Source organism: Columba livia, chromosome 5, assembly GCF_036013475.1.
Source record: "Columba livia isolate bColLiv1 breed racing homer chromosome 5, bColLiv1.pat.W.v2, whole genome shotgun sequence".
Classification (NCBI taxonomy): domain Eukaryota; kingdom Metazoa; phylum Chordata; class Aves; order Columbiformes; family Columbidae; genus Columba; species Columba livia.
In genome coordinates this window covers 67,910,262-67,937,559 of record NC_088606.1, presented here as the reverse complement: position 1 = coordinate 67,937,559, position 27,298 = coordinate 67,910,262, and the positions used below count along the sequence as shown (strand labels likewise).

The following is a 27,298-nucleotide window of genomic DNA, read 5'->3' as shown; positions in this document are numbered from 1 at the left end:
ACTGAACTACAGCTTGAACTTTACATTCAAACTTCCTCTTTTGTTTCCATTCTAGAAAAGCAGAGGGGAGTCGGAGCTCCAAGAAATCATGAAGCGTCGCCAGGAAAGGATTGATTCCGCTAATTAAAATCTATCTGCTTTATTTCAGCTGTTAGTCATAGTAGTGCAGAAAAAGGGAACGGAAGCAATAATTCCCAGTCCAGAGGAGAGACAGGAGGGCTCCACACTTAGCGGTGTAGTTGCCATCAAAGTGACAATTTCTTGAACACTGTTGATAAGGGTAGACAATAAGACCATGTCCCATTGGGAAAGGTGTTTTAATATTGCATGAAGTACTTTTTTTTTTTTTATATATAACTATATATTTTATACTGAAATTTTATGTGCATGTGATCAGAGCGGATCGGAACTCACACATGTCTGAATTTATGACAATGGCTGCGTTTGAGCAAAAAAGACCCCGCAAAGCTTTTCTCAAAGGGCTGGAGCTGCTGCCACCCCCCTGGGCAGCGCGGCTGGGGCCGAGGGCACGGCAGGGAGCTCAGCACAGCCCAGCATGAACTATTCCAAGGCGGGACCAGGAAATAAACCTTTTCCCCCACTTTTCATTCCCTTCTCTGTGGCAGGTGTCCCCTGCAGCCCACTGGCAAAGGCCCCGTGACAATTCCCCATCCTTCTGTCAGGGGAGGCTGGAATTGCAGCACAGCCCACCTGAGACTGACTGTGTCCTTAAACACACGTACCAGTTAGTGCTGGCTTTGAACCGTGGAAACGGGCTTTCCTTGTGTGATCATGTGCAAGATCTGAGTGAAACCTGCGGGGATTTGAAGCTGCGAACAGGTGAGCTCAGCCTGATAATCCTCACTTAAGCCAAGGCTGGGGCTCAGGGCAGCCTGATCCTGCGTCAGGCAGTCGCGGTATTGCCAAAGCCAGGCCTCAAACACGGAGATAAGCTCCTGCCATTTGCTCCCAACCCACTCACACACCCAAAGCCCTTTCCAGGGTGTTGTCCCCACCTTCGCATTTGCATTGCAAAGAGAAATCTGAAACGCTTCCTAAATATCTAAGGAACACAAGCACACTTGGAAAGGCTGTTTTAACACAAAATCAATGGCAACAAGAAAAAAATAATAATTTAATTTTGTAGAGGGTGTTGTTCTTCACTTCCTGTTTTTCTGAATAATGCTACGTGCATATGTATATATCTATATCTATCTAGTGAGGCACCCCCCCACTCTTACAGTCTCTAAGTAGGGATAAGGAAAAAAACCCTTTCCCTAGAGACACAATTAAGTGATTTTGCATCAATAATTTACTCAAACTTTTAAAAGCTCAAGCAAGCACACAGTGGATTTCCTGTCCGCAGCAAGTTTGGCACACACTGTATTTATATTTTACTTACAGACCAACCTGACAGGAATGCAGGAAAGCAAACACATCCACAGAAACCGCCCAGAGTGGCAAGACTTTGTCTTTCTCTCTCATGTACACACCTTAACTTTGGTTGAACGGGAACTCGGGCCCAGACTCCACAAAGACTCGCACACGTGCTTTCCTTTACCCCCTGACTGTTCCCACCTCCTTTAAAGGTTAAGCGTGTGCCCAAGTCTCTGCAGAATCTGGGCCCGTCCTTGCACATTTAACAGAAAAAGCTGTAAAGAGGTGGCTGGGGAACACACGTCTAAATCGGAGAAGACTGATGCACCTCTCAATTTCGGCTTTGTTCTTCCAAAAATGTTTCTAATGGATGATGTATTTCCTTAATCTTGAAAGAGGACATTGTTAGCAGCTGCGGAATCAGCGTGCAGGCAGGGAAGTGACAGAGGAGAACCACGATTTTAGCCACAAGCCTGCTGGTCTGCCACAGGGGCTGGAACCTGCCAAGGACACTCACCTTGTCAGGGAGGGATGAAGAGCACGATCCTCCTGAGCAGCCTGGCTCTGGATTTGGGAAGCAGGTGTGAACGCTGGCAAACCGTTGGTGTTACGAGCACAGGAAGCTAAATAATTTCTAAAATAAAAATAAAAACAAAGAGTAAGCTAGGAAACATGACACCATTCGTGTCTTTGGGTAAAGGAAAAAATCACACAGACTTAGAGCTACTTGGGATTATAATAGGAGCGTACGCGACAGTTCTGTAAAGCTGGGAACCATGGAAGCATTTCTTAAAATAAATATATCGGTAGACCTTACTGCAGAAGTCACTTTTAAAAATTTCCATATGACTGAGCTGTGCATCTGTTATATTTGTACTGCCTGCAGATAATGCTATAATGTACTGTACATTAATGTAATTGAACGAAGGATAAAATGATATAACCATGCACTGTATAAGATTTATTAAAATAGTTAAGTTATACTTATAACTCTTATCTCTGGCTCTTTCACTTGCATATAAATTAAAGGAACAGGACATAAAAACAGTTGTTAAGGGCTGGCTTTTCATAACAACTTGTCACTGTGCGTCTGCCAGGCTGCACAGCAGAGTATCTGCAAGCATGTTTTTCCTTCTGTTCCTGGGGGGCTGCCCTGCAAAAGGAAGGATGTTACAGCCTCAATATCATTCATGTCTCAACAGGGGCAGGTGAAAATCCCACACACTATTGCAATCAAATGCAGGGAAAACCACCAGCTGAATCCAAAGCATTCACTTTATTGAAGAACAAATCTCTCTCACCTCTGGAACACGCAACTGAGACAACACGCCAGGATTTACACACACAAGCACTGTCCATGACTACAGGGTGAGCTGGCAAATGGAAAACTCCCAGCCCTGGTCAATGCTGAGAACAAAGAGCAGGGCAGGGATACACAAGGGAGACACTTTGGTTCCTTGGCAAAGGACCTGGAGACAATGAGAACATGTTTCCTACACAGTCACCAAATTCAAACAAGGCTTAAGCCTAATACTTCTTTCCATTACCTTCTCTTTGGGCTGGACAAAGCATGAGAAGACTGTGCAAAAGCACGTTCTTGTATATCGGTAACAGAAATTACTGTCACAGCCTCCAAAACTGAAACAATACAAGGCAAAATGAGGGGAACGGAATGATCCAAAGAGCCTCTGTTTAACGGCCAAGTGGCAGATTCTGCAACATTTCCATCCAAGTCCCATTCCCCATTTCAGAAGCACAATCACTTTCAGGATCTCCAGAGCTTCAATGCAGTTTAGGTGAACGCACGGCCACAGGTGCCCAAGGAGAGCCCAGGCCGTGCTGGATTAGGGGGCACTTTCCAGCACGGCAGTGCAGGCTGGAGCCCCGGCCACAACAGTAAGGGAGGAAACGCACCACTCATCTCCTGCAAGGGGCTGCCCCAGCCACGGCACCGCTGCCAGGCTCTCCTCAGCGCTGCCACCCGGCCGAGCCCCTCACCCTCCCCAACCCTCCACCGCCATCTTCTGTTCCAGGCAGAGCCCTGGCCCGGAGAGGCCTGCGGGCCTAAGAGAGACAGGTGTTTGTGGGGCGGCTCGGGAGCCATGCCCGGCCGCGAAGAGGCTCCACGAGAGCTCCTGGGGACAACAGGGCACCCTGGACCGGGTCGAACCAAGCGCCACGCTCCCGCTCCCGGTCCCGGTCCCCGTTCCCGCCCGGGGCAATGGTGGCGCATCCCCCGTCACCAAGGCGACCGCTCCTCACGAGCCGCCAAACCACCCAATCAGCGGGTTTCTTCCTGCCCCGGCTCCTCCTGGCCGCGTCCGTCTTGCCTCCTCGCTCCTGATTGGCTCACCGCCTTCCCGCTGGGATGGGATTGGCGGCTGGCGGGCGGCACGCCCCCCCGTACAGGCGGCGGGTGTCGGGAGCGAGCGGCGGGTGCGCGCGCAGGCCGGCTCCCCTCCGGGCACGCAGGGATCGTTATAGGCGGCGCGAACCCCCCCCGTGGATTATGTCGGTGTCCCCCGTGAAGCGGCAGAAGATGGAGTCGGTGCTGGACCAGCTTAAGCACCACACCACCGTGGTGGCCGACACCGGAGATTTCAACGGTGAGAGGCAGGGGGGGCGCCCGGTCACCGCGCACTTCTCCCCCGCGGCGCAGAGTGGGCGCGCCCGGCCGGAGAGGCGAGTGCCCGCGGGGGAGCGAACCACCCTGGCGGCGGTGGGGGTTCGCCGTGCGCCCAGGGGGCGGTGGGGCCGCGGCCGCTCGGTACCGGCGCTTTGCGCAAGGGCGGCGTTGGGAAAAACGCCGTTACCCAACGCGGGGCGGGGGGGCGGCCGCTCTCGGGTTCCCGTGAAGGGCAGCCCGGAGCTCTGTGCTGGAAAAGGCGCAGGCACCGGTAGCTTCCCAGCGATCCCGGTCCCGGCGGGAGCCGTCGAGCCACCCGGTATCCTCCGGGCTGGGGTCCGGGAGATCCGGGCGTTACCGGCTGCTGCGCCGCTGCGCTTTATCTTCCCGGCCCGATCGGCCTCGCTCCGCCGGGTCCCCGGTGGGACCGACCCCGCGGCACCTGCGCACTGGGACAGCCCGTTACCGCCGCTCCGGTGGAACCCCGGCCCTTGCAGCTGGGAACGGGGAGGTTCGGTCGAGCCCGGGCAGGATATTGGCCAGAACCTCCCTTTTGTTGTTAATTTCCCCAGTTCGAACTAGCCTGTACAATTCCAGTATTGAGCTGGACAAGCTCAGCTCTGCGGTGCTCACAAAGCTGATGGTTCATTTTTTCCAATAACCAGTTCAGGTTTTTTGGTTGGTTTTGTTGTTATTCTGTTTTGGTTTTGTTTTTTTTTTTTTTCCCAAAGCAGTTACAAAGCAAATAAAATAATGCCAGAGTGCTTTTGTTTTTCCTTATCTCTTGTGCGTGAGCAAGCACGCTCCTTTCCCAGGAAGGGAGGTGGCCATCGATTCTAAAGCCACTTGTCCCGACGCTGTCACAGCCCAAGCGCCTGCACGGGCACCCGCAGCTCCCCGGTACCGCGGGACTGACACATCCCTGCCCTGAACGTCTCTGGGTTGTACAGAGCAACACTCGAGTCCAGCTCTGCCGTCACCGAGACGGCGGTAATCTCTGTCCTGCTCACCTAATCCTATACATGATGAAAAAACAGTCCTAAATAGCAACTGTCAAATGTCTTACATTAATAAATTTAAGAACGTGGAGAGGCAGCAACAGCTCAGACGCTTCCCTCGCAACACTGCCTGCCTGTATTTCCATCCCTGCACTGGTTCCAGGTAGTGTCTGCCTGCTAAATGCTTTGGATTGCTTGATTTTGAGTGCCAGGGTACATGAAGTATTAGGGAGAAACAGACAAGCACCGTACCACGGAAGGTACGGACAGCTTCATCAAGAGCTGGAAACACAAGGTGGCTCAGTAACTTCAGCCCTGTCAGGCTTGTGTTCCTTCAAGCTGCAACAAACCTGGTTACAGCCCAGTGCTGAAATCACATGAATTTAAAACATCACGCTGTCCGCCCTGGTCTCAGAAAGCATGATGGGAAAACACATCCCTCTGATGGCCAAGGGGGTGCTTGTGTGCAGGCTGCGTGCTGCCCGCTGCAGACTTAACAGGCTCCCTGAAGGAGTTCTGCAGTTGATCTCTGGCTGCCTGTTGTCACCTCCGGATCCTTCCTACACTCCAGCCAGGGCTACAGCCACCATCGGACTCCAGTTCAACACCAGTGCTGGTGAAGGTGCTGTTGGTACCACCGGTTCCCAGATCGGTTTAGATAAACGTGGCCGTACGGTGTGGTGTAGGAAAGGATGCTGTTTTGGATGGCTCCTGAAGGATGTACCTGCAGCAAGTGGTGCTAGTTTCTAATTTGCACTTGGGGTTTCATCCCTGTGCAAAAACGCTGAGGAAAATGAGCTGGTAATGAATATTTTGTTATTTTTGACGTTGAGCTGTGTTACCCAGGGAGGCTGTAAGCTGAAAGGTGCTGAGTCAGGCAGCTCTGCTGTGATCAGGGCTGGACAGTGCATGGGCACAGCCTGAAATAGGTGTAGTCCGGGGCTTAAGGTAAGCCAGAACTCCAAATACTTTCTGTGAGGAAGGAAGCATGCTAGTACAAGGAAATTACAAGAGCAGATACTAAGAACTGGTCTGCAACCATTTGAAATTAAAAAACAATAAGAAAAGTTGTAAGAGCCCAACAGATGAAGGTTTTTTCTCCTGTTCTGGTTCGAGCAGTTGTAGACAAAAACCCAAACACTTCACTGCTGGAAGGGAAGAAAGATCCCCTCGTCTTTTCCCTGTGACTCCTGGAACTCAGCCATGCTGGTGAACGTGGCATGGACAGGGGGAAGAAGGTGAAAATTAGTACCACTTCATCTGTCATTGCTGCAAGTTAATTTCTTTTGGGCGATGTCCATAGTGGTGAATAAACTTTGCTGTATTGATCACTGCAGCTCTGTTAACCTTGTTCTGGCAGCGCTATCCAAACATCATTGTGCACAAATCGGCTCTGTCACAAACACTGCAATCCTACAGCCAAAAGTGTTTCCATTCTCACATATTTGAGCAAAATCCTTTCAGTTGCGCAGGCCTGCTGATGGTTTGAAACAGCCTGCTTTTATTTCCCTAGCAATCGATGAGTACAAGCCCCTGGATGCCACCACAAACCCGTCCCTGATCCTGGCTGCCGCTCAGATGCCAGCTTACCAGGAACTTGTGGATGATGCCGTTGCCTATGGGAAAAAACTTGGCGGGTAAGTAAAGAGGTTTTTTTAATCTCGGTAGATCTATATTTAAATTGCCTTATTTGTACAAACAGCGGTTAGTACTACTAGCAGTGTATTGGGGTTTTCTCCTTGTGTACTCATAGGTGTATGTCCTGCCCCAAAAAGCCTCAATGCTTAAAGAAAACTTGTCATGGTTTCACACGTGCTTTGAAGAAGCGCATCTGCATTTACCAGTTCTCACAGGGCCGCCTAGGTCTGCTCAGGAAAACACAGGAGGAAATACTATCCAAGGGATAATGCTGCTGGTGGAGCACAGAGGGCAGAACATAAACCTGGAGCAGAGCGGAAGTGGCTAGTTGAACTCTGGAATTTAATGTTAAATGGGCCGTGAAACTGGATCTTCCAATCCATGGCAAGGTGTGAATGCACTTTTTTTTTCCCCCATATGACAGATTTTGCTCTTTGTGGTTTTCAGGTCAGAAGAAGAGCAGATCAAAAATGCCTGTGACAAACTTTTTGTGTTGTTTGGAGCTGAGATACTGAAGAGGATACCTGGCCGCGTGTCCACAGAAGTAGATGCAAGGTTGGCTCTTCTTCCTCTGGATATTCGTACATACAAAAAGAGACACGATGTGAATTGGAGAAAGATGTTCTTGACTTGACAGTTCACTAAGGCCAGCAAGAGTTTATATTGGTAATATTTGTTTAATTAGAATATGGATATTACCCAGTTTGCTTGGTGATGAAACTTTACAAAAACAAGACAGACTGAGGTTGGATTTTTGTAACCTTCTTGTTCCTAAAACAAGGGCAACCTCGCATTTCCTGTAGACTTAAAAGTTTTGCTCATTCTCTTCTGTATAATAATGTCTCCTCAGTTTACCAAGATATCTGTTGTAACGGTTTGCCTCAATCCAGGGAGTATCTCTAAACACAAACCTGCTATTGGCATATAAATCCTGATAAAACAGGACAATCTTTTTCAATGTGGTTTGAGGGGGAGCATTTATAGTAAGAAGTCAAGTTCTAAGCAGTCCTGCTCTTGTTTCAAAGGTTGTCCTTTGATAAGGAAGGAATGATTCAGAGGGCCAGGCGCCTCATTGACCTTTATAAGGAAGCAGGAATTGGTAAAGATCGTATTCTCATAAAGCTCTCTTCAACCTGGGAAGGAATCCAGGCCGGCAAGTAAGTGTGTGGGTACCTGCTCTGCTGATTCACAGCACGTTCTGCCTGTTCACAAACACATTTCAAGCACTGTTACTAGGGCTACAGCAAGGTGCTCTGCTACAGCTTTCTGTTGAAGGAGGAAAAATTTGGTCATACAAGGGCCAAGCCACAAACGGAGTTTCCTGAAATATGATGCTGTTGTCTGGATTTGGTTCAAGGAACAGCATCAAATAAAGCAGAGTCTGGCAGCGCAGAACATCTGCTGTCAGCTTAAAACTTTAAAGCTTACAAACTGTACCGCATTCCTAATCTAATTCAAGAAATTCAGTAGTTTCACCTACTAGCTTGTTACTAGAATGTATATTTGCTGTTTCAAGGCAGCCTCTGTCCGCAGGGTCCTGGAAGCTGAGTACGGGATTCACTGCAACATGACCCTGCTGTTCTCCTTTGCCCAGGCCGTTGCCTGTGCCGAAGCTGGAGTGACTCTCATTTCCCCATTCGTAGGACGGATCCTGGATTGGTATGTTGCAAATGGAGACAAGAAAACCTACGAGCCTTCTGAGGATCCAGGTCAGCTTTCCTTTTAACATCTGTTTTAAAAACACTATAGCTACTCACTCCAACTGCAGTTTACTCTTATAAATCCTCTTATAAAAAACGGTTTTGAGCACATTCTAAATCATTTTTAGGCGTGAAGAGTGTCACTAAGATCTATAACTACTACAAAAAGTTTGGCTACAAAACTATCGTGATGGGAGCTTCGTTTCGAAATACGGGAGAAATAAAAGCACTTACGGGCTGTGACTATCTCACCATCTCACCCAAGCTGTTGGCAGAGCTCAGCAAAGAGCATGTCAAGTTAACTCCCACGCTCAGCATCAAAGAGGGTAAGTCCACTAAAGTCCCCTTCTGCATGACACGGGCTTGCTCAGGCTCCTTGAATGTTGAGTATGCGGTTCTGCTCAGCTCTCTGGTGTTTGCTTCCATTCTGCTTTACGGATCATTCTTGACCTCTGAAGGAAATCCTGTACTCAGTACCGCAGTTGAGTGCAGAGAGATGCCTGGGATGAAATGTTCCTGAATATTAGCAAAGACGCCAAGCCTGGTTTAACCTTCTGTTAATATTGTGTCAGTGATGCAATTAGCTCTGGACATGCCAAAAGGTGTGTTGTCCCTCCAGAAACTCTAGAAATTAATCCTATGCAAGACCAAGTGACATGATCTAGCAATACTGTGCCACGATAGCTTTGAATGTACGTTCCCACTGTGCTGCTCCTGCTTCTCCGTAGCCTTATAAAATGCTATTTTACAACTCAGAAAATGAGATTTGTGCACAGCTGCAGCCATGGGTTGCTGCTTGCAGCCTCCGAGCTGGCTTGGAGGCCTGTTATCAATTGAGCTTTTGTTAGGTCCTGCCGGATACTCAAAGACCTAATTGTTCAGCATATTTGCTTAGAATGTCTCACTGCTGTAGGACTGTTGCATAATGCTTGATAATAAGCCTGAAAGTACTGTACCATTCAGAAGCAGATACAAGATAACGGCATACATGTAAACCTTGTATTTTAAGAGAAACTGATGATCTAGATGACTTTTTTCTCTGCTAAAACAACATCAGGAGCATTTTCAGTCTTGCATCCCAAAGTGTGATCCTGTAGCAAGTCATGTTGAAAGTGGTATTTCAAATTTGTAAACAGCTGTAGTTGGTCAGACTGTTGAGACTGTTTGAGGAAGGCTGTGGTGTTTGATAATAATCATCTGGTAACATGGTTTGTTTCGTTTTCAATTCCCCTTGCCCAGCTCAGGCATGTGATCTGGAGAAGATCCACCTGGATGAGAAGGCATTCCGCTGGCACCATAACGAAGACCAAATGGCCGTGGAGAAATTATCCGATGGGATCAGAAAATTTGCTGCAGATGCAATTAAACTGGAGACAATGTTAAAGGTAGATGTTATATCACACTCTTGTCACCTCTCGTGTTCCTCCAAGTAGTGCAGCTATGGTTCTGTGCAGTACGGCTAAAGATTAGGAACCTCTAAGCAAGTCTGATCAGGTTTCTATACAGGCAGGAAGCAAACTGGCCACCTAAATTAAATGAACTTGGTAAACTTCACTGCATCTCAAGAAAGAACCGACACCAGATACATCCAGCCACACCTGCTTGGGGCCCAAGGCAGCGTTCAGAGCAGCAGCTAATCAAGATAACACTACTGTCAAAGTGAAAAGTCCCTTCAGTCTATTTCTGCACTTGTCAGCAGTCAGCAGTGCTGCGAGGGATGTAAATAACCTTCAGCTAGTGAGCTAGAAATAAATCGTGCTTGTACTTGGCAGTAGGAGGCACCAGGAGCAGATGTGCTGGGTATAGCCAGGCCATGGGAAAGTCTGCTGTCAGCTTAGGGAGAATCTTTCAAATGCGATTAATTGAACTGTGTATTTTGAGGGGAAAAATTACACACCAACTCTTCCAGATTTAGGCGCTTGTTCCTGCCGACTGACAACTACTGACTAGTGCCCTAAGCCTGCACTGCTAAAGCGCAGTCCAGTTCCCAGACTCACACTCAGCTGCTGTTTGTTGATATCTCTCTTTCTAGGAGCGAATGTTCAGTGCTGAAAATGGCAAGTAGAAAAATCAGAGTTCTGCTGAGTGGTCAAGGCTGAACGAGTGGATCACCTGAGCTTATAATGGATGTACAATGTCTTACCTGTAAAAGTCTTATGCTGTGTATGGATAGATTTCTGTATCATGGTTTTTTATCGATTTGCAAAGGGACAAATAGAATTTCAAATTTTTGTGGCACTTTTGTCAATACATGCAAATTAACACAGACTTTCCTTGTAATGTGTTCATTTCACTGCTGCAGAGGAATCTGACATACAACATTTTTAAAGTGGGAAAGCTGTATCACAAGCGATTTTAGGAATTTTGTCAATTACCGTTTTGTTTACCACTTGCCTAGAGCGCAAAGCAAGGTATGGGCAAGAAGACAGAACTGACTGAAGCTGAAAATGCCACCACGATCACAACACAAGTGACAACTACCCATTATATTATTGACGGCTACACTTTCAAAATTAAGTAACTAAGTCTCTCAAGCAGTTCAAAAAGAACTTGACAATTGGTTAATCTGAGCTGACAGAGTGAGCACGTGGCTACAACTCAAGATCGTCTGGTACATTGCCTGTGGAGTGGCTGCTTTTCTTTACACAGCAGCCATGGAATTGCTGCCAGCCTTACCCCACAAACGGGGGGGGTTGTGGGGTTTTTGTTTTGGTTTTTTAAGTTCTATCACCGCATCCTTTCCTCATTATTCTTCAGATGCTGCTTTTGTGAGAGAGCCGTGTGGCAGCCTTCCTCAGGAATGACCTAATCCTAATGCAGCACTTACCCATTACAGGGCTTTCTATTACGTTGGGATGCATGTAATTACATTTCATGCTGTATTTCATTAAGACTAATTAAATATAACTCTTATTAGTTTATATAGCTCCAGTTCCATCAAGAGTAGACAAGAGGTTCCTGTTTATATGTAGACACAACGGTTTCCTGATAAAGTTGCTTAAACTTAGCCCCTCTTAAAAAAAAACAACAAAGGAATAAAAGGCGGCACTGAGGCTCCACTACTTAGACACACACACTATATCCAGCTTGAATAATACAAGAAAACAAGCCAAGGGAACAACTGATGAGTAACGTCAGTGTGACACAGCAGCACTATTGTCAGGACATTGCCATATAACCTGGCAACTGTTTCAGCCACAGCGACAGCTGGCCGGACGCTCCCAAACCCGACTTTCAGGCAGAAATGACACCTCCCTGGACAGCTGTCACAAACCTGCACAGCGCCAGTGCGGGACTGGCCGCCGCAGAGGTGACACACCAGTGAGCACCACAGCGAACCAGAGCAATTGGACATGACTTCAGAAAGGCAACACACCTCACAAGCAGAGCAAACACTTCACCGTGTTTCCTAAAAACTGCTATTACAATAACCAGAACAGATGACAGGGCAGGATGAGGATCCTCAGCCAGACAAAAATATTTCCCCAGAGCAACAAGCCTACTTAATATGGGGAATGTGAACACTAAACACAATGCCAGTGATGAAGCGCCCACGTATTTCCCATATTCTGAAGAGGAAGACCTGGGGCTGTGGAAATGGCGAACACAGAACTGCTGTACAGAGGGTTCAGCGCGGTTGTTGCTGGTCTCCTGAAGAACGGATCTTCCTTCCGCTCTGACACCCGATAAGCTTCTTTACAGACAATAACTCCACCCAGGCAGTTGGACAACTCTCGGCCTGCCACAGCTTGTCTCACACCAAGGCAAGCACATCCTAATGCCCAACTGCTCAGCAAAGGAATTCAAAGGTATTTTAGGCCACTACTGCATTCTCACAGGTGGGAGGGTTCAGACTCAACTGTGCTGCAGAGAAGCTGCATGAACTCGAGTTAGCACTGACCCCGGCTGGTCAGTCCTCACACCAGCTTCATTCTCCATGCAACTCAGAAGGATCACCTGTCAGAACGCTGAAGCGTTCCAAAAGTTGCTCAAGAGACAATAAAATACCGCAGTGAGAGGGAAAATGGAGGCAGGAGAGGGTGCCTCAGTAACACTCAAACCTTACTCGGCTCATGTATAGACACGAGGTCCCCTCAAGAGCAGGAAGTGAACAAGTTACGCTTAAAATGTTCAGTGCCATAGGACCCCTTACCTGCTCCAGTAGCAGCTGCAGTTTCCCAGTTCAGCACTGGAGGTGCCTCTCTTCAGCGCACACTAGATGTCTTGAGGTGTCTGATGTACACGGCAAAGTCACAAAGTCCACATCCATTCTGAAACGGAGCAAAAACCCAATAACCACATACCCTTCAGCCTATACCTGTGTGTCCTTTACCCCACAGAGATCTCTCCCAGGATCCCATCTGAGTCCACCTTTTAAATTCTAGTGGCTTCCCAGATCTCCACACCTCCGCAGATTAAGAAATTGGGAGCAGATGTCTGCTGTCTCCCAGAAACGCTTTTAGTTATTGCAACCACAAGCACTCAGCAAGTAGGGGCAGATAAAATGGGTGTAAATTCCATAGAACCAATATATACACTTTAAAATCTGATTTTAAAATGCCCTTGCACTTTATCAAATGCACCCAGAGCCAGAAATACTTCCCAGCCACAAAGGTTAAACCTTTCCAAGCCCTTGGGGCAGAAAGTTCTCCCTCCATACCGGAGCCAAATGAGCAGGCCCTCCCCGTGAGATGGGCTTCACCTGGGCTGCCCAGCCCCTTGCAGAAATCACAAACCTCTGCTTTTACAGAAGAAAATAGTACCATGGTTTGGGAAGAAAAAAAAAATAATCAGCCTCTGCTAGGTCAACTACAGAATCCTGGGAAATGTACTTATTGAATTAACTGAAATAGAAATTTCCTTGTTACCATCAACTATGAACAACAGCTCAGGCTTTAATACAGCCTAACAGATACACTTCTTGTGCTTCTCAAGAGCAGCCCCAGACTGCAGGTCCGTCTAGCACAGCATCCAGCATCCTGCCTCCAGCCACGGGCAGCTGCCGAGGAACATCACAGCGCGAAGGGAACAGCCCTTACAGAACACCCTTTGTGCTTTGCTTTCCAGTGGAAATGCCAGTGGAGGGCTGCTCTTCTGGGCCAGAAGACCAGCATTTCTCAGCCAATAGGGAAAGGATCAGCCTCCTACCCCATGAGGAGGTTTTCTTTACAGTGGTATATGCCAACACAAGACAAAGGTGAGTGACGCAGCTCCAGCAGCACGCTTGGACTAAGCCTGTAAAGGGACTGATCATGCACCGCTCACCACCTGCACAATGTGAGGCCCTAAATGCAGTAATACCACTAAACAGTGATCGTAAATGGCAGGATCAGCGCCAAACATCTTCAAAATCAACAGGAGTCTCCCCAGATATGCATGGGCCTAACAGCCTGTACCTATTACATGTGCATGAGCCATGCTGTCAGCCCTTCAGCCAACTGGCAGCTGCTGCCCGGTCTCCTGTCTTTTTTTGCTCTTTCAAGCACATCATCAGTAGCAATGATCGGGTTAAAGTTTGATGGTGTTTCCCACCCTCGGGACTTGATGGCTCATCCAGGCAGGGCTGAGGTGACACAGGTAGGGCTGAGGAGACAGCAGGGCTGCTGCCTGGGGAGAAGGCCAGGTCAGGCTTTGTCTTTTCCAGCTGCTCTCTATAGCTTCTGGGCTTCATGGCTTTAGCCTGGAAGTCTTGGAAACATTATACAGAAATCCCATGACCCAGCATTTCTATTTAAAAAGAAAAACTCTGCTGGGAAAATAAGGAAAACTGTACAGAAGGCGAGCAATTTGTGACTCTAACCCAATGGCAGGGCTGGTTTGCTTTTGTGGTCCGTGCAGGAGTCCAACTCAGACAGGAACACACCATGACCCACAGCATCCAATCCTCCTTTTTGCCTTTCTGCAGGAGAAGGGACTTGCGTGCACACAGGGCCTCTCAGAGGATCTCTGCACAGCACATGTGACATCTGGGACAACAGCAACCGCAGGAGGCACTGTCAGGTTCAGTGTTCCACAGCCACTACATGTCAGAGGCCACTGCAGGCCCTGCTGTTCAATTTTGATAACAGTATAATAAAAGCTTACAATCTGACCTTTGTTTGTTTGACTTCAGTTTTGCTTTACCACCAGGATCCAGCTTACAGTGTGAGCTCTGATGTATTTGGACCATGCAAAGTGAGTATTTGCAAAAGGGTCTCCCATTTTCCCTGTGAAACCCACCCAATCGCAGCACCCTCCAGGCTCAGCTTTATCTAAGGAAATGTCACATCTCTAGAAGGCAGAGGGGACTCTTCTCTTCCCACAGCCCACGTCACTCAGTCTGATGCTCAGCCTGGCGCTACATTGCACTAATGGCAAGGGATGTTGCACCCAAGCGAGGATTTGGCTTCCCCCCTGCAGAACCTTAGCAGTCCAAGTCCTGTTTCTTATTCTCAGACTTATTCCCAAACTCCCTTCAGTGGCTGCACAACTGTTTAAATTTCACTCAGTAGTTCAAGATTAGAAATTAAAAGAATCTGCTGCAAATCAGAGTTGGCCATTTGTTTTACACAAAAAATCCGTCAAGAGGAGGCCTTTGAGAGAAAGAAGGTTTAGTAACAAAAGATGCAGAGGAGGGATAATTTCTAAGGAAAGCAGGCAGAGTAGCACTGTTACGTGATGTTTTCAGAGATGACAAAGGATCGAGGCTTTCCTGACAAGATTTCTAACTATGCTGCCCTCATCCTCCCAAGAAAAGCAGCAGCACTGGCCACAGATGACTGGGAAGCCACAGAAACAGCTTGTTGCTTACAGCACAACAGTGCATATAACTCTGTTCACATGCATTTTGTGCTACTGTCCCAGGTTTTTCGTCCTTCCAGCTGTACACAGAAGCAGCAGCCCCTTCCTCAGCAACTGGCAAGAGGAAAGGAAAGTCTTCACAGCTGGTGTTTGGGGACAGAGTTTGCTGGTGGCTGAGGAGGAAGGTGAATGTCTGCCCAGAGCAGCAGCACCACCCTCCAGGGAGGCTGCAACATCCCACAGCTCCCCATCCTTCCCAAAATCCAGAGAGCAGCAATCAACTGATGAGCACGAATGCAATGTTATCAACCTTCCCTTGGCGGGGGGGGCAGGTCTTGAATTTCATCACCCAGCTCTATGCAAACATGCAAAGCTGGGGGGTGGGGAAAGAAAGCAGGAAGTTCATTTTATTTATTTAAAAAAAAATATTATACTGTGGAAGCTCCAAGAAAATAACCTTATATAACAACAATTAAGTGCAGACAGCAACAAGGACTATCATGCAAGGGATAAAGCAAGCAAATGCTCTGTTAAGTGTTGTGAAAAGAGAATGCTTTCTCTCCTCAGAAAAGCTGAGTCTGCCCAAGCCATGGCACCTCCTCTGGATCCAGAGGGTCTCAGCCAGCCCTTGCCTGCAGGTACAGCAGGAAGCTCTCCAGGTGTGACCATGAGTCCTCTGTGCTACCAAAACCCAAGCTGTTGGGGATTTGGCCATTCCTCATCACCTTTCACATCACTCACTAGCCTCTTTTGCCCTGTAAATACAAGGTTAGTCAAACTAGAAAGATCTTTTCATTATCGTTACAGCCAAAACCTAAATCAAATTGAAATGTAAAAAGCATCAATATTGAGATCACATCCACAAGCAGGTCTTGGGGCTCACTCCAACGGCTGCATCAGTTTGCAAATGCTTTGTGTTTAAGTGCCTTGAGCATCCCTTTTCACAGCTTGCATGTAAAACGGCCAATAATGCTCCTATTACCTTAAAGATGTTTTCCACCTTTTGTTTCTTCCCTGCAGGAACCACCTGCACAGCTTTAGTGGCGAGTGTGATGCTGCAATGCACAACGATACGTGTTGTCTCGTTGGTGAATAAATCTTTCATGTGGCTGCAACAGAGGAATGTTTCTTTACAGCTGTGAGCCAACTGCTGTAAAGATTATCCTGGGGATAAATCATCTGAGAAAGCTCCTCATCCCTTTGGATTCATCCCACAGATGTTTCTGCTCCATGGACTGCACAGGCACTCTGTTGCTTCTAGCAGGTACTTCAATGTCTGCCCATTGGAACAGAGGAAAATACAGAATATGCTCCCATACACTCCACCCAGACAAGATATAACATTCTGCATGTATAAGGTTGCCCAAATTAAAAAAAAAAAGCAGCCAGCTGTTACCAGGAGCAGACAGAGTTGTAGGGAAATAAGCCAGGCTGAGAACATCCCTAGGACCAAAGCACCAGGCACTCCAGAGCACAGCACAAACAATCAGGATTTGTGTGGGTTGAAAATCTCCAGAATTTGAAGCTTTCAATTTGTTTGAGAAGCAGTTTCTGGCTCTGGGACAAAAGGGCCTGTCATGTGGCTTAGAGGCCAGAATCCTCTATAAACAACTGCTCACAAAGACAGCAGAACACCAAGTATTTGCAAGCATTGCCAAAAGCTGCTCCTCCCTGCAGCGTGCAATTGCTGCACTCCAGCCAGGTAGAGGGGAAAACCACACACTGCACAACATGTGCTGAAGCAGTGCATCAAGAGCCGGCATGGTTTGAGGATTCCTGACATTGCCACTAGATCATCAAATTATCCTGCTTGATGACTGGTTCTAATCAATATATTGTATTATGATATATAAAAATACATGCAACCACACAGATCCTTTCCTCCACAGAGCACTGCAGAAATGTTGCCCAAGAGTGAAGGAAAAATGTTACTTTGCTTTCCCATAGATGTAGTATGTTTGAGCCTGCAACAGTGAAAAGCATTTTCAGGCTGATTATTCCTTTCCATGCTCAACTTTGAGCCACATCTGTTGCTCAAAAGCAAGAGAAGACCAGATTTCATCTTGCAGTCAGTTCCTCAGAAGATGTGATCCACATTAGCCACCTACATTTTATTTCTTTGTCCATGAAATTCCAGCAAGAGACAATCACAATGTATTTGGCCAGGGAGAAATATTTCAAACATTTCGAAGAGAACAAAAATCACAAACACCACAAAGGAAAAGAGACAACCAGTTAGAAGACCGTTTAAAAACTGCTGAGCAAACTTTTTAAACAGGAAGTCCAATAATGTGAACAGGCAAGGAAGAAAACAAGGGCACATTCTGCCAAGTGTCACCACAGAGCTGCCTTCCAACAACTGGTTCTGCTTTATTCAGAGTTCAGCTCAGCATTTTCCATCCTATTCCAAGTATATCTAAGTGTCCCAGACACATTCAGAGTTCAGACAGTAACTTTGTGACCTACCAAAACAGGTGAAAACGCATCAGAAATCACTTCAATGAAGCTCTAGGTGTGGATTGTGATATTTGAAACACAAACACCAGATGGTTCACAGAGTTCCAAGTGCTCTTCAGGGCAGAGTTACTAAATACCTGTATCATGTCAACCTAGAGCAAGGTCTTCAGCTCCAGCTATTTGTATCCATAGCACCAACTTTGTGTTTTTTAAAAAAAGAGACAGTTCCCCACATCTGTAAATGAAGTGTCTAGAGAGAAGCAGGGAAAACAATATATAGCAACAAAAATGCAAGGTGGTTTCACAGCTGCTTCTGAAGTGTGATGCACTTCAACGTTTTCTCATTCACAACCTTCATCCATTCTACATGTGTAAAACCTGACATTGCCACTTGACTGTCACTTCACAGTCCAGAACAGAAATACAGACGGATGTTTTATGCAGTTAAGAGACAAGCAAATCCTTAGCCTGCTGGCTCTTCATCCATCCTATTTGCAAAGAGACCTGCTCCTTCATTTCCTGCCGAATGAAACACATCCAAACATGACACCACCTGTTAGTCCACAGCCAGGAAAGGACTTTAACACACATTCACCTGAACAAAAGAAGATGTTTGTGGTTATTTATATGTGTTCTATCTGACAAGATGAAAGACAGTCAAACAGCCAAGCCATTACCAAAGACATTAAGTCCATTCCCAGAATCCTAAAAGACAGCTGACTAATGGCAACTCACTAAAGCACAAAGAATGACACACAAGAGATGTTTCTCTTAACAAAAGTGTTTAGTAAGGCCTATTCTGCATTTTACTTTACCAGACATGAAAGACAGCTGTATATTTCCCAACCCATTTTACCTTTTTTTTAATAGTCACAAATCCTTTTTACCAAAAGACATAACCAACCGAATAACTAGATCAAACAAAGATAACATGCACTTCAGCAGTTAACCAAGGGAAAAAAAAGAACAAAATCTCCTGGGGGACACTATTCCTGAAGCTAAGAGATGCCCACCACTGTCTGCTCCTGGTTCTATCTCCCCTATTGCCTCACCTGACATTGCAAAGAATAAGCAGGTTCTGGATGGCAGGAAGAGTGGAATTCTCGTTCTGTCCCGTCACCAGGTGCCTGTCCAGCACGACATGTACAGCATCCGGAAGGCTTGCTAAATAACGGAGCAAAATCAAGCAGCAGTGTGTTAGTGGACACCTCTTCAGTGTCAACATCGTGCCTCTGACAGAAGTAACACAGAAGATAGAACTATTTTGTCCAGACATGCTGATCTATAACCCCAGACAGGGACAATCTCGAGCCCCTAATCCTGAAACAACTCCACTAGAAAGTCCGTCTCTGAAAGGATTCATTCAATTGACACCACATGGGTAAACTGCATTTATCAAGAGATTTTCATAATAAAAACATCTAAATATGTATTTTAGAGTTGTACTGACCCCGCAATACAATAGAAACTTTTCTTATATAAGACAAAGTTGTAATCACCATGCTACAAAGAGCCTGCAGCAAGATACTTATTTTCTGGCCAATGATAATACCCCAAAATGTTAATATCTACCAGGAACTGTTCAATATTCTAACTAGGATATTTTTTTAAAGTTACCTCAATTCCAGATAGAACCATTATTTTGTCAGTTATGAACAACTCTTATTTTCTTCTCCCTCTCCGAACTACTGCCTATCTAGAGACTAAATGCCTTCAAACCCAACGTGCTTCTCCTGTTCTTACTTAATGTGTAATTACCACTGCAACTAAGTATTTGTGACATAACGGGTACCACAGACAGCAGCTTTTAAACTGCCAGTGCCGAGCCTGTTCTGCAGAAGATGGCAGCAGCAGCTCATTCGAAGAGCATAAAGATGCCATTTAAACATAGAAACAGGCTGGCACACCAGAGATGAAAGAGGATTAAGCAAAGAATATAGAGCATTTTGATAAGACAGTGGCACTACTTCTTAGTGAAAAATAGCTGTGTGGCATTAGGAGCCTGGTTCTGTTTCCTGTCTATGCCAGGGGCGTAATCTCTAACTGGCCACTTCAAATTGTGTCAGTTCTGTTCTGTTAAATAAAGGATGACTTAAATTCCACTGGCACCTCATTGTTCTCTGTAAGGACAGATTCTAAAAAACTACCTAACAAAATAGCAGACTGAATGACAGCTGCAACTGAAGAGAGCCATTTATAGCTTATGATTTCATTCTCTCTGTAGCTCTTCAGTATGGCAAGAAAGCAGCATGTAAAGGAAAATGACACTTTTCCCTCCACATCCAAAAATAATCGAGGAGAAAAGCGACATCTTTGTGCCTTAGTGGTTTTGGTTCCTCACACAGGACAGTACTTCAGATTTTGCAGTTCCAAAGTCAAAATTCTATATTTTGACTACTAAAGAAAAAAGAAAATACTATGTGTAAAATTAGTAGACAAACATTCATTTCCAAAACAAAACCATGAAACATGAAGTCCTGGACAACAATAGAACAACTCACCACTAAATGTAGCTCCAGAATCTTTCACGAAATCTTCCACAATAATGGCCAAACTGGCAAAATTAGGCTGCCTCACTAGTTCGTACACAGAGGGCTGAAAGAGATCAAAAGAAAAAGTCTGTCTTGGCTTTTTTTATTAAAAAAGACAAGCAAAACCAACACTGCAATTTATTTTTCTGTTCCTCCTACAATTCTCCCAACTGTACACAGGAAATGAAATAGAAGTGAAGCATAAAACCAAAAGAGCACAATCAGCTTCTACAGATTTTCTGTAGGGAAAAAGCTAAAAATTCTTACGTGAGATAAACAGAGATACCAAGAGATTCCTGCACATCAACTGGACACTGAACAGTGTGTGTGCAATTAACTCTGTGAAAGCACAGACCTGTCTGGCTGTTGGACACAAGCATTTGGACTCCAATGCTGTGCCACTTGCAGAGTCCAAATAACAGCATTCTGCCTTGGAAAGAATATGGGAAAGAGCTTAAATGAAGAGAGAAAAATTTAGAGTACTTAGTTCAGCTTTTATATGCACAGGAGGAACTCAAATTTTACAGTTTCCATAGCAACTGTAGCTAGGCCACATCAAGCCTCATTTAAAATATTTTATCATGGATTGTAACATCAAATACAAGCACATCAGACCAGTAACAGCTTTGGGGGTCCCATAAACTAAATTTCTTAATATGGCATGTCAATTCAAATCTCCAGAAGCTGTACTACAAAGGTTTGCATCATCTCAGCACACAGGTACAACTGCCACTTCAATGGTCTGTGAGGTCAGAGATATGACTGTACATTAAATAAAACATCAAAAGTATCTGTCCACTTTTTGAATTACAAGCCAGTTTGTACTAAGCCTTTTTTCCTAAAACTTCCTCTACCTTTCAAAATGAAAGAGCACCGTGAGAAATATAACTTACCTCCAGCACTCATGAAACAAACAAACAAAAGTCATTCTTAAAAGCCCTCAGCTATCAATCTAAAGAGCTGCAGCAGTCATTTCCAGCATTTCATTGATTCAACTTAAAATTTATGGAACAGTGGGACAGAAAACACTCTCCGTGTGACAGCTGGAGTGAGACAACAATCCCTGCCTGCATTTTGTCTTGGGCCCCCTTGCCAATGACATCTCCCCACATCTTGCACATAAACCCAAAGTACCAAACTGATGATTTGTAGAAAATTCTCCAATAAAACCAGAAACACCATCACTTGAAGACTCAGGCCCCTGCAGAGCTAAATATGCCCCTAAACAGCAAGTCAGGTGAGAGCTCAACCTACCCCTGTCAGGCTGTACCCCTCAAATACCCAGGACTTGTCTTCATTGGTAGCACAACACAAAGCTGCGACTCCATGTCCAATGGCACAGATAGGCTCTAGGGGAAGAAAAAGAAAAAAAATCAAAGCAATGTGGAGCAGCTGTGAACATCTTCAAACAGCCAAAACACAGATGAGATTCTTCGTGTTACAGCATCTTGCCCTCCTGCAATAAATTCATACTGCACTCTTTATACTCTCCTAGGCTGTGAAGTTTTTCCTGCACACGACAGTAAGAATTGCCCCAGTCTTGCAAAGAGCTACTAGCGGTAAACTCCAAGGCCAGAGACAGCACCAGTCAAAAACACACAGTCAAATGGTAAGTGAGATACACACACAAGTCTTGATTAACTACAACCTTAATGACAGTCCTGGTACATTCCACATTTGGCTACGAACCTTGAGTCCTGCTGATTTGGAGAGAGCCTTCCTGTTATCACTGTCAGGCAGATAAGTCTCTTCTGACACACACTGAAAAGCTACTGATACTTTTTTTATATATATATTTACATAAAGAGGATGCTTTTTAAGAAAAGATTCATTTCGCTAAAGCAGCTCTTTCCAGTTCTAAATGCTCTTCAACTATGTAAACGTTTCTAAGTCATTGGAAGGTAACAGTCTCACATGACTAGCATGGTAGTACTATTTTATTTCACAAAACATCTAATAATGTTCACTTACTGTTCCCAGCGCTGAAGTGCTGTAATATCTTGGCCAGGTAGCCGCTGTTTGCAAGGTCAGTCATGGCCCCGGGGCAGTCTGGAATCAGCAACGCGTGGTATCTGGCACCTAGTGAGGAGGAAAGGATAAACTGATTGTAATCCCAGCAACATACAAAAAAGCCTGATGAAAAACCCATTTTAGATTTGACAAAACTAAGACAACACCAGAGTCAGAAACAAAGAAACTAAGGGATCTAAGTGGAGTAAAGGGTCATTTACAGGACAAAGAACATATATTTGTAATGTGACGTTCTTACCCCAGCAAAGATTAAAATTGCTATGGCCACTGGCTTCTACTGCAGCACAATATGTATTCTTTTTTTAAATAGCAATATATATTTTATACATATATATGAGAGAGAACATATATAGAAAGAGAGAGTGTGTGTGTATAAACATATAATAAGAGAGAATTACCAATCCAAGATAAATAAGAAAATAAACACAGTTACCAGGGCTTTCTCTTGAATAAAAAAAATAATAGCAACTGCAGTTGCCATGGCTTCCTCTTAAAACACGAGTTTTATGCCTTTCTGTGTCATTCTCCCCTAAAGACCTAACGCTAGGAAACGTCTGTTTCCCTGATAAACGGAGATGCCACACTGGCCAAGAGTAAAGCCCTCACCATCAATGGACTCCAGCTTGGCAGGGTTGGCGTACGATTTCATGCGGAAGTCCTGTATCCAGCGCATGTTGCTCTCGTTCACATCCACAAAATCAATCGGCTTCCCCTGGCGAAAACACAGTTCAGAGCCTGTGGTCAGTATCCCCACACAAACATCTGCTTATTTCTTGAAGGACAGCTATGTGGGATTTGGAGAGCCTTTAGCTCTCAAAAGCCTGAAGTTTTCCATTTTTCCCATTGAAGTTGTTCTTCTAATAGTTCCCCCTCCATTCTTTGTGGGTAACAGATATCAGACAGAGGTTCAGAACCACACTATAGAAAGCACACATTTAGCTGAACATCAAGAAAACAGAATTAAAAGAAAACGGTCCCTTAATCTGCAGAGCCAATGAAACACCTCTCAAAGTTTAGTATAATTCTCTCTCATCAGTTGATATATATCAATTTGTTTCAAATTGCAGTAACTGCCCCTTTTTTACTTACCCCAGGAGTCGCAACTTGCAGATTAAAAGCCGAACTAGTCAGTGTAAAGCAGTGAAGGAAGGACTGGGCTGACACACCTGAAAAACACATCCAATAATTTAAGGAAACAACAGTTATATTTTAATCCCAGCCACACTAGCTCATTTTATCTAGCAAAGTACACAAGTTTAGGGTTTTTTGCTCACCTTCAAAGCTCTCAGTAACATCAGGGGGTATCGTAAGGTATAAAAAAATGCACAAGCTTAATTATATGTATTGAGAAATACATGCTGAAGGTATTTGTGTTTGTCTGGATGGAGGGTTACAGGGAGGGCAGAGGGAAGGAAGGCAGAACTGAAGGGAATACGGCTCCAGCTGTATGTGCAAATGCAGCTCAGAAGCAGGAAGGTGCAGAGGGGAGAGCAGGAGGCTCTGGAGAGCCCAGCTGTGCACAGGGGACATGAGTGGTGACAGAAAGGGGGCCCATCTGCGCACAGCACAGGTGCACAAGGAGCAGTGTGTTTACACACCCATGCATGACCGCACAGCTTGGCCACAGTGTAAGGAATGTTTAACAAAGGAATGCTCTTTTTACAAAATTGAGGACCTGGGCGGGGGGGGGGGGTGGGGAAAGACTGAGAGACATCAGACTAATTCTTAATGTACAACAAAGTCTCTGTGAACTAATCCCGGAAGGCAAACTGTACTGTATTTAAAAATTAATCTAGGAGGAAAGGTAACCAAAGAGTCAGGAATCCATATTTTAAATAAATCAATAAGGGGGGGGGGGGGTTGGCAGAAGCAGATGAATGAGACAGGTAAACTGAGGCAGGGTCGGGTAGTCTGTAAACCCTGCAGAACCAACCACTGGGGCACAGCCAGGCGTGCACAGCGCCCCCAGTAACCGCGCCCAGGCCCCGCAGGCCGGGACCAGCCTCAGCAGCCGGGGGGTCGGGGCAGCCGCAGAAACCCGCACGGCCGGGGAGGAACGGGGCCCGGCGGGATGGGGCTTTTCCCCCGAGGGCGTCTCACCCGCGGCGGCAGCGCTGGCGACGATGAGGCAGGAGGGCTTGCCCAGCCGCTCCGACATGGTGCGGGGCTCGGGCGGACGCGGCGGCGGGACCCGTCTCCTCATGCGGCCGCGCCGCGCATGCGCAGAGCGGGGAGGGCGAAGGACACGGGCGCGCGCCGGTGGCGGCCGTTGGGCGGAGCGCGCGGCAGCGCGGTCGCGCTCAGAGCGCTCGTGACCAGAGCGATGGCGCGGGGCCTTTTAACCCCGCGGCGGGCGGTGCGGGTGATGCGGTGCGGGTGATGCGGCACAGCTGCCGGCCATGCGGCACAGCTGCCGGCCATGCGGCACAGCTGCCGGCCATGCGGCACAGCTGCCGGCCATGCGGCACAGCTGCCGGCCATGCGGCACAGCTGCCGGCCATGCGGCACAGCTGCCGGCACGGCCCGCCCGCGACCCCCGCCACCAACCGGCCTGGCCGTGTCCCTGGCGGCTCTCAAGCGCCGCTCCAGCAGCGCGGATGTTTCCCTAGCCGCGTTTTGTAACGGGATTTGATTGTTTAATGTGTGTTGTGTTTGTTTCCCTCGCCCAGCAGGACGGGAACACTGGAGGCTTACAGGGAGCACCGCAGCGCGGAGCAGGGAAATCGGTGACACCACGTTGTGGATTGGAAATGGAAAAGCAGGCATTCGCCTCGAAATGCTGTGCTGATTTTCATCACTCAGCTGAGAAGCCACATCCAGCTGCAGTGCTGAGTTTCCAGCCTCCCTGTTGTGTCTGTACAAAGCCCTTCCTCAGCCAAACAAACACCCAAAACCTTCTCACGAAGCCCAAGCCACTGCAGATCATGGTTTATTGCGCTAGTGATGCGTTTCTGACACGACATGACGAGTAACAAAACTAAAACTCCTTTGATAAGCCCTAAAGTTTTTAAATTACTGGCTTAAGCTGTTTTTAACTCATGTTACCAGGTTTTGCCGTCTGCTAGAATTAACGCCGGGGATGTTGCGGACGGACAGATGTACATTCTGCTCGTTCACGTCCCAAAGAAACCACCACTACTCTGTTAAATGGGGGGTATGAGATGCACACAGATCTGTCAGAGCAGTTTGCTGAAAAAATAAAAAATAATGACAAGTGAAATATATGGATGAAGAGCTGGGGGATTTCCTGGAGACGCTGGAATGAGCATCAGAATTGCAAACTAAATAAAGTCACCCAGACCTTCCCGAAACTGTCCTTCCCAGCCTTTGTGCCTGGTCCACATTGCCTTCCTTGCGTACGTTCTTAATCTTTAATGAGTCATTCTTATTCAATAAAAATGTCCGTTTACTGCAGGTGTCATTGCGCTGTGGCTCACCGGAGGAAAAGTCATTTTTGCAAACCTTGTTCAGTGTCTGGAATTGCATTTCTCATCTCCCTATTTATAGGTTTATCTCTCGATGGTTGCTAGTGTATTAGAGAAACGATGCCATTAGAAAATGGTAGCTATAAAATGAAGACAGTACGATTCAGCTATTATTTTTGTTTATTTATTTGAAAAGACTTATTTTCTAGCCTGGTTTACTGAAGAAAATGTAGCTTATGCCATCAGGCTCTCTGCTTCTCTGTTTCTTCAATGCCTCAGTCTCCTTTTTTCTCCAAAGTGTGTTCTGTAACCACAGGCTGGTTTACTGCGGAGATGCCTGGATGTTCCTCTCTATTTGCTCCAGCTTATCTACCAGAAAATTATTTTAAAAAATAATGATAATTTTTAAGAGCGCATTTATTTCACTGTTCAGTTTAGCTGTCATGCTGGGGACTTAGTGCCACCCCAGCAGCCTAAGCCTTTGTGGTGTGCAGCATCGCATTTATGTTCCTTATTCCTTGCTTGAGAATCCAGTGCTTTTTTTCCTAAACACAAGAGCAGAAAGCAAACCACTGTGTCAAACCCTGCTCCAGCAGCTCTCCCCATCCTCCCTAGGCTGCCCAAGATACAAAGCATTAGAGGACTCGACAACAGTTTAAGGTGAAGGCTTAGAAAGAAATTGCATGTGAGTGCACTGCAGTTGCTGGGAGATTAAATACACAGCGATGTCTTAATACTTGATCTTGCACTGCTCAGGAGGTGCCAACGGCATCATTTTGCAAATGCTCTTTGCAGAATTCTCATCTGTCAAGCACTGAATTCACTTTGCAGCCCCTCTCTGCTTAATTGGGAGGGTTAACAAGTGTGAGTATTAATCAGTGCTGTGGCAGGATCACAAGGACAATGTGAATTATTTGCTGCTTGGCACAGACTGTTGGTTTTACAGAACCTGAGCGTTAGGGTTCTGCTGAGCCAGCTGAGTGTTTCCTCTTCGAATGCTGTCTGGTAAAACATAACCACAGCGTTTCTCATTTAAAGCGGTGAATTGGTACCATGTCATTTTCTGTGGCTAAATGATGGCGGGAGAAGGGAGCAGGGAAAAGCAACATGTGGGTTAAGATAATTGTGAACACAGCCTCTGCTTTTCATGCTTGTAAAGTTACTCTCAATATACGGAGGGAAAGAAGCAAAGGCAGAAAGGAAGGGTGGGAGATACCCAGCTGGTGTTTGAGAGCACTGAGCCGACTCCAGTTTCACTCTCCCGCTTGGCCCCACAACTGCACCCATGAGTCTGTGCCGCTGCCTCCTTGGCAGCGAGAAGGGAAACACTGTTTTGTTTGAAGGAGACACAGGAGGAGGATTCCCAGCCCGTTCCCCCTCCTCTCCAGCACCGTTTCATCTCTGGCCGAGCGGGACAGTTTGCGCAGTGGCCTCCACTGTACCCAAATTACAGGGAAACTTCCCAAACTGCAGCATCACCTGTTGGCGCCCCATCCAAGGGGCTGGGCTCTCGCTGAAGAAGGTTCATTTCCACAGTCCAGGAGCTGAAGAAGAGCCTCAGCTCCCTTGATACAGGAGATATTGCCATCTCCACCCAGACAGCTCACCCGCACCTCACCGGCCCAATCTGTGTGCTGTTAATATTTCACACACCCGAACTGGGGGCAGTGGGGACAGCCGGGCAACCACCCGTCCCCGCTTCTCAGACTCAGACAGGAAGAATTTATTTGCTTTC

General features: G+C 46.5%; 3 protein-coding genes across 5 annotated transcripts in view; 2 read left to right on the top strand and 1 right to left on the bottom strand.

The window, feature by feature from the left end:
- The window catches only part of EPS8L2 (EPS8 signaling adaptor L2), a 46,782-nt gene extending 44,415 nt beyond the window's left edge, over window positions 1-2,367 (top strand). Inside the window, exon 21 of the mRNA XM_005509834.3 lies at window positions 56-2,367. Within this exon, the coding sequence (XP_005509891.1) occupies window positions 56-127 (72 nt within the window). The 3' untranslated portion in view covers window positions 128-2,367. The remainder of the gene's footprint in view (window positions 1-55) is intronic.
- GATD1 (glutamine amidotransferase class 1 domain containing 1) lies at window positions 111-24,450 on the bottom strand. Of its 3 annotated transcripts, XM_065066467.1 has the most exons (9): window positions 24,239-24,450; window positions 23,228-23,304; window positions 22,745-22,850; window positions 22,079-22,186; window positions 21,362-21,456; window positions 20,078-20,171; window positions 18,629-18,740; window positions 12,493-12,610; window positions 111-2,011 (listed from the first exon to the last, which is right to left on the bottom strand). In XM_065066467.1, the coding sequence occupies exons 1-8, from the start codon at window positions 24,339-24,341 to the stop codon at window positions 12,523-12,525; spliced, it is 783 nt and encodes a 260-aa protein (XP_064922539.1). In that variant the 5' UTR covers window positions 24,342-24,450; the 3' UTR covers window positions 111-2,011; window positions 12,493-12,522. The 3 variants fall into 3 exon arrangements, with proteins under 3 accessions (XP_064922539.1, XP_064922541.1, XP_064922540.1); XM_065066469.1 differs by lacking the exons at window positions 111-2,011; window positions 12,493-12,610 and adding an exon at window positions 17,205-18,171; XM_065066468.1 differs by lacking the exons at window positions 111-2,011; window positions 12,493-12,610 and adding an exon at window positions 17,205-18,095.
- On the top strand, window positions 3,773-10,607 carry TALDO1 (transaldolase 1). The gene is made up of 8 exons (XM_065066434.1): window positions 3,773-3,983; window positions 6,515-6,638; window positions 7,087-7,194; window positions 7,665-7,796; window positions 8,173-8,348; window positions 8,468-8,665; window positions 9,579-9,724; window positions 10,372-10,607. Exons 1-8 carry the CDS (start codon window positions 3,887-3,889, stop codon window positions 10,402-10,404), a joined length of 1,014 nt encoding a protein of 337 aa, XP_064922506.1. The 5' UTR covers window positions 3,773-3,886; the 3' UTR covers window positions 10,405-10,607.
- Window positions 24,451-27,298: the final 2,848 nt, after the last annotated feature.

Coding starts and splice junctions, on each gene's coding strand:
- TALDO1 (XM_065066434.1), top strand. CDS start 3,887: ATGTCGGTGTCCCCCGTGAAGCGGCAGAAGATGGAGTCGGTGCTGGAC. Junction 3,984..6,514: donor CGACACCGGAGATTTCAACG/GTGAGAGGCAGG, acceptor TTATTTCCCTAG/CAATCGATGAGTACAAGCCC. Junction 8,349..8,467: donor CGAGCCTTCTGAGGATCCAG/GTCAGCTTTCCT, acceptor AATCATTTTTAG/GCGTGAAGAGTGTCACTAAG.
- GATD1 (XM_065066467.1), bottom strand. CDS start 24,341: ATGAGGAGACGGGTCCCGCCGCCGCGTCCGCCCGAGCCCCGCACCATG. Junction 21,457..22,078: donor GCACTTCAGCGCTGGGAACA/GTAAGTGAACAT, acceptor TTCTTCCCCTAG/AGCCTATCTGTGCCATTGGA. Junction 20,172..21,361: donor AGGGGTACAGCCTGACAGGG/GTAGGTTGAGCT, acceptor GATCTCTTTCAG/CCCTCTGTGTACGAACTAGT.